General features: G+C 46.8%; 1 protein-coding gene across 4 annotated transcripts in view; it reads left to right on the top strand.

The window, feature by feature from the left end:
• The window catches only part of DUS2 (dihydrouridine synthase 2), a 79,947-nt gene that overhangs the window by 57,700 nt on the left and 17,768 nt on the right, over window positions 1-4,479 (top strand). For all 4 annotated transcript variants that reach the window (XM_011932040.1, XM_011932039.1, XM_011932041.1 and 1 more), the window contains one exon: window positions 3,278-3,325. In XM_011932040.1, coding sequence (XP_011787430.1) covers window positions 3,278-3,325 — 48 coding nt within the window. The remainder of the gene's footprint in view (window positions 1-3,277; window positions 3,326-4,479) is intronic.

Genomic DNA, 4,479 nt, shown 5'->3' with positions numbered 1-4,479 from the left:
TTGGGAGGCTGAGGCATGAGAATCGCTTGAACCTGGGAGAAGGAGGTTGCAGTCAGCCGAGATCATGCCACTGCACTGCAGCCTGGGTGACAAGAGCAAAACTCTGTCTTTAAAAAAAAAAAAAAAAAAGGCGGATGCAGTGCAAATGTTCCCATTGTCATATCAGAAGAGATCAGACTACGGTAGCCCAGAGAAGGGAGTGGAAAGGCAGCCTTTAAACTTGGATTTTTATAGGGAAATGTGGTCCTTGGGCTGAGATTTGGGACCCTGTAAGCAGAGGGTATGGTATAAGCAGGGGCCTGGGGATGAATATGAAATAGACAGAGGGAGGCTTGAGTAGCTTGATTTGACCAGAGGTTTGTCGAGTGGAAGATGATGAAGAAAAAGCGGAGTGCAGGATTGAAAACCTTGGTTGATAAAAGATTAGCTGGACTTGGACTTTAGGTATCTTTGGTCTTTTTTTTTTTTTTTTGAGATGGAGTCTCACTCTTGTCGTGCGGGCTGGAGTGCAGTGGTGTGATCGCGGCTCACTGCAACCTCCGTCTCCTGGGTTCACGCCATTCTCCTGCCTCAGCTTCCTAAGTAGCTGGGACTATAGGTGCCCGCCACCATGCCCGACTAATTTTTTTTGTATTTTTAGTAGAGACGGGGTTTTGCCATATTGGCCAGGCTGGTCTCGAACGCCTGACCTCGTGATCTGCCTGTCTTGGCCTCCCACAGTGTGGGGATTACAAGTGTGAGCCACTGCGCCCGGCGGTTTTGCTCTTTTCTGATTACTTCTTTGTGTTCCTAAATTATGTGAGGAGCAGCATTAAAATGATTTGGAGGCAGGGTATGGTGGTATATTTATATAAGGAGGATAGGGAATGATTATATATATTTATTTGTTTATTCAGGGAAGATTTTTGGAGAGACACAGAAGAAACTAGTAACATTGGTTTCCTCTGGGGAAGGAAACTTAAGTTTTTATTTGGTTGTGCATAGGTAGTAAATTCCCATTACAGGGGTGCTACTGAAAATAATTAACTAGCACAGCACTGGCACTGATCAGTCAGAAGAGATACCAATCAGTATGCCACACATGTACATACTAGCTAAATATCTGCTCTGTTCTTATGGTTCAAAAATTGAAGCCAGATAAAAAGTATAGATTGAGGTTGGGTGCGATGGCTCACGTCTGTAATCCCAGCACTTTGGGAGGCTGAGGCGGGCAGATCACCTGAGGTCAGGAGTTCAAGACTAGCCTGGCCAAAAGGGTGAAACCCCATGTCTACCAAAAAATATAAAAATTAGCCAGGTGTGGTGGCACACACCTGTAGTTCCAGCTACTTGAGAGGCTGAGGCAGGAGAATCACATGAATCCCAGAGGCGGAGGTCGCAGTGAACCAAGATCACGCCACTGCCCTCCACTCTAGGCCACAGAGTGAGACCCTGTATCCAAAAAAAAAGTATAGATTGAAACGTTTCCCATTCCTTAGGGAGGGAGACTTCTTACTTGTTACCCACTTGAATCTCTCAAATTTTGAATGTTTTACCTATTCAAAAAAGCAAGTAAGTTAAATAGGAAGGAAGGAAGGAAATTCCATTGTTGAGAAGGCTATTATTGTGGAAGGGGCAGTGAAACTGAATTCTAGATCCTGTGATTCTATAAGGAAGGGCTGGATATATGTGAGTAAAAGGACAGATGGAGCCAGGGGGAGTGCTGGGGCTTCCTCTAGGCCTTCAGGGTTTCTTTTATGACCAATGTAGTCCAGGCTTGGTAGATTTTCCAGCCTACCCCTTTTTCTCTAAAATCCAGGCTCAGCCTGGCCAAGTCTGTGGTGGTTTAATGTTCTCTCTGATTCCAGTTTGTCATCCTTAAGCATGAAATTAAAGTGTAATAATTGAACTTACACTTTCTGAGCATTTTCTGTGAGCATTCATTAGTATGTAATCTTTACACTGGCAGCATATATTTATTGGAATTGTTTTTTTTTTTTTTTTGCCTTCATCTCGCTCTTAATGGATTCAGATTTTTAAAGATCCCCCTCCTCCATTATTAAAGTAATTAGTACCATTGTCCAGAAGTTGGAAAATACAGACAAGTACAGAAAAGAGCGGGAAAATCACCAGTAACTCACCATAAAGAGCAACCACCATTACTATTATCAAGATTCAAGCGGTTGTGTGGGTTGGTGGCTTCCATTTCCTGAGGCTTTTGTTAGAGTTGGGCATGGGTCTGGGCTGGGACATTGTTGCTGGCAGAAGAGAAGGGCCTAGACAAAGTTCGTAAGTTGTGTGCAGCTTAGTAGCTTTGCTGGTGGTGTTGATGCCTATGCAAGCATTGGGTATGATAGGAAGAAGGCGCATTTGATCTTATTTCAAAGGAAGGATGATTCATTGTTTTTTAAGGGCTTGGAAGGTGGTGGGATTTAGTTTATTAAGACACTGAGACGTGGGTTAAGGAGTGGGCAGTCTTGAAAAATAAGTTTTATATAGCCCACTTCTAGATAGATTTGTGGGTTTTACCAAGGGGATCAGAATGATGACTTTTTTTTGTTTGAGATGGAGTCTTGCTCTGTCACCCAGGCTGGGGTACAGTGGCGTAATCTCGGCTCACTGCAACATCTGCCTCCTGGGTTCAAGCAATTCTTCTGCCTCAGCCTCCTGAATAGCTGGGACTACAGGCGCACACCACCATGCTTGGCTAATTTTTGTATTTTTGGTAGAGACAGGGTCTCACCATGTTGGCCAGGCTGGTTTCGAACTCCTGACCTCAGGTGATCCACCTGACTCAGCTTCCCAAAGTGCTCAGATTATAGGTGTGAGCCACCACGCCCAGCCTATAAATTTTAAAAGTCATCACTCTGGTCCGGCCAGCCTGGTCAACTTGTTGAAACCCTGTCTCTACTAAAAATATATTAAAAAATTAGCCAGGTATGGTGGTGCATGCCTGCAGTCCTGGCTACTTAGGAGGCTGAGGCAGAAGAATCACTTGAACCAGGGAGGTGGAGGTTGCAGTGAGCTGAGATCGCACCACCGCACTCCAGCCTGGGTGACAGAGCGAGACTCTTGTCTAAAAAAAAAAAAAAAAAAAAATTACCACACTTCAGTCGCAGATGTTGTGGGCACAGATACTGCTGCCCTCCTACTTGTTTAAAAGAAGTGACAGTTGCCAGTGGGCCTTGGTCCCCTGGAGGTGAGTGCCAAGGTGATGCCCAGTTGCCAGACCCCATCCCATGGAGAGGGCCGTACTGCCTCCCAGCTGTAAGAAGACCTTTTGTGTGTTTTTCCTTAGGGAGGAATGGGAGCTGCTCTGCTGTCAGACCCTGACAAGATTGAGAAGGTAAGTCCTCCACAGGTGAAAGCACGGGTCCTCAAACACAGCTCCAAACTAGAGTTGTCTAGAATGCCTCCTTCCACTAATACCAGATTTACTGATGTCCACCCAGTTTCTCTCCCTGAGGCCTAGTGATTTCCAAAAAATCTTCCCAGTGATTTTGACATGCAGCCAAGTTTGGGAACCCTTGAGCCAGCCTACAGCAGCCTTGAAGTTCCTAAAAAGCCCAGAGCTAGAGACATGTCAACAAAGAGCCAGGGGTCCTGAGGACTCATAGAGAACCTCTTCTGTATTGCCTGTCTCCCTTCTGGGAAGGTCTTGAGAGCAGAGGCCAGGCCACTTGTGGTGAGGACAAGCTCAGTGGCCATATGTGTTTGTATGTGTGTGGGTGGATTGGTCTCTCCCAGGGCACTTGATGAAAGCAGCAGTGGGTCCCCTGTGTCCTGAAAGAGTCTACCCCAGCCCTTGGAGAGCAGCCCAGGTCAGGGTTAGGGGAGGCAAGCTGAAGTTAGTCTCTCTCTGCTCCCCTTTCTTTGGTGATTCTGTAGGCTAGCTTAATGAGGCCCTGGGGACAGGTTGGCATTTACTACCTGGCATTGTGAGCTGCCAGGGTATGTGGCAATGACATTCTCTGCCACACCATCTGTATCCTTTGTGTTCCTCTCCCAGTCTGCCAGCCCTTTCCTTTTAGCTCCTTTGTTTTCCTTTTCATTCTCTATCACTACTTCCCTGTCTGGGCTTTAAGCCTCATCCTGCTTCCCGAAGGCTAGAGCAACTTGGGACTCAGGCACCACCAATGAGAGCTGCCATCATCGCCAACGAGAGCTGCATGGTTGCTGTGTCAGCAGCTCAACCCTGCATGTTCCTCCAGCCCCGCTGTCTCTGGGACATAGGAAGACCACTGTGCTTGCTGGATACGTGCCTTCTCATTTTTCCCATGTGCAGCCAGAGATACTCTGTCTGTAGTGTACCCGTATAATGTCCCTTTCTTTTTTTTGAGACAGAGTCTTGCTCTGTCACCCAGGCTGGAGTGCAGTGGCACAATCTCGGCTCACTGCAACCTCTGCCTCCAGGGTTCAAGCGATTCTTCTGCCTCAGCCTCCTGAGTAGCTGGGATTACAGGTGCCCGCCATGACGCCCGGCTAATTTTTGTATTTTTT

This window comes from Colobus angolensis, unplaced genomic scaffold (genome assembly GCF_000951035.1).
Source record: "Colobus angolensis palliatus isolate OR3802 unplaced genomic scaffold, Cang.pa_1.0 Scaffold93, whole genome shotgun sequence".
Taxonomy (NCBI): Eukaryota; Metazoa; Chordata; class Mammalia; order Primates; family Cercopithecidae; genus Colobus; species Colobus angolensis.
The sequence above is the reverse complement of the archived record's forward strand: the minus strand, read 5'-3'. Positions and strand labels throughout refer to the sequence as shown.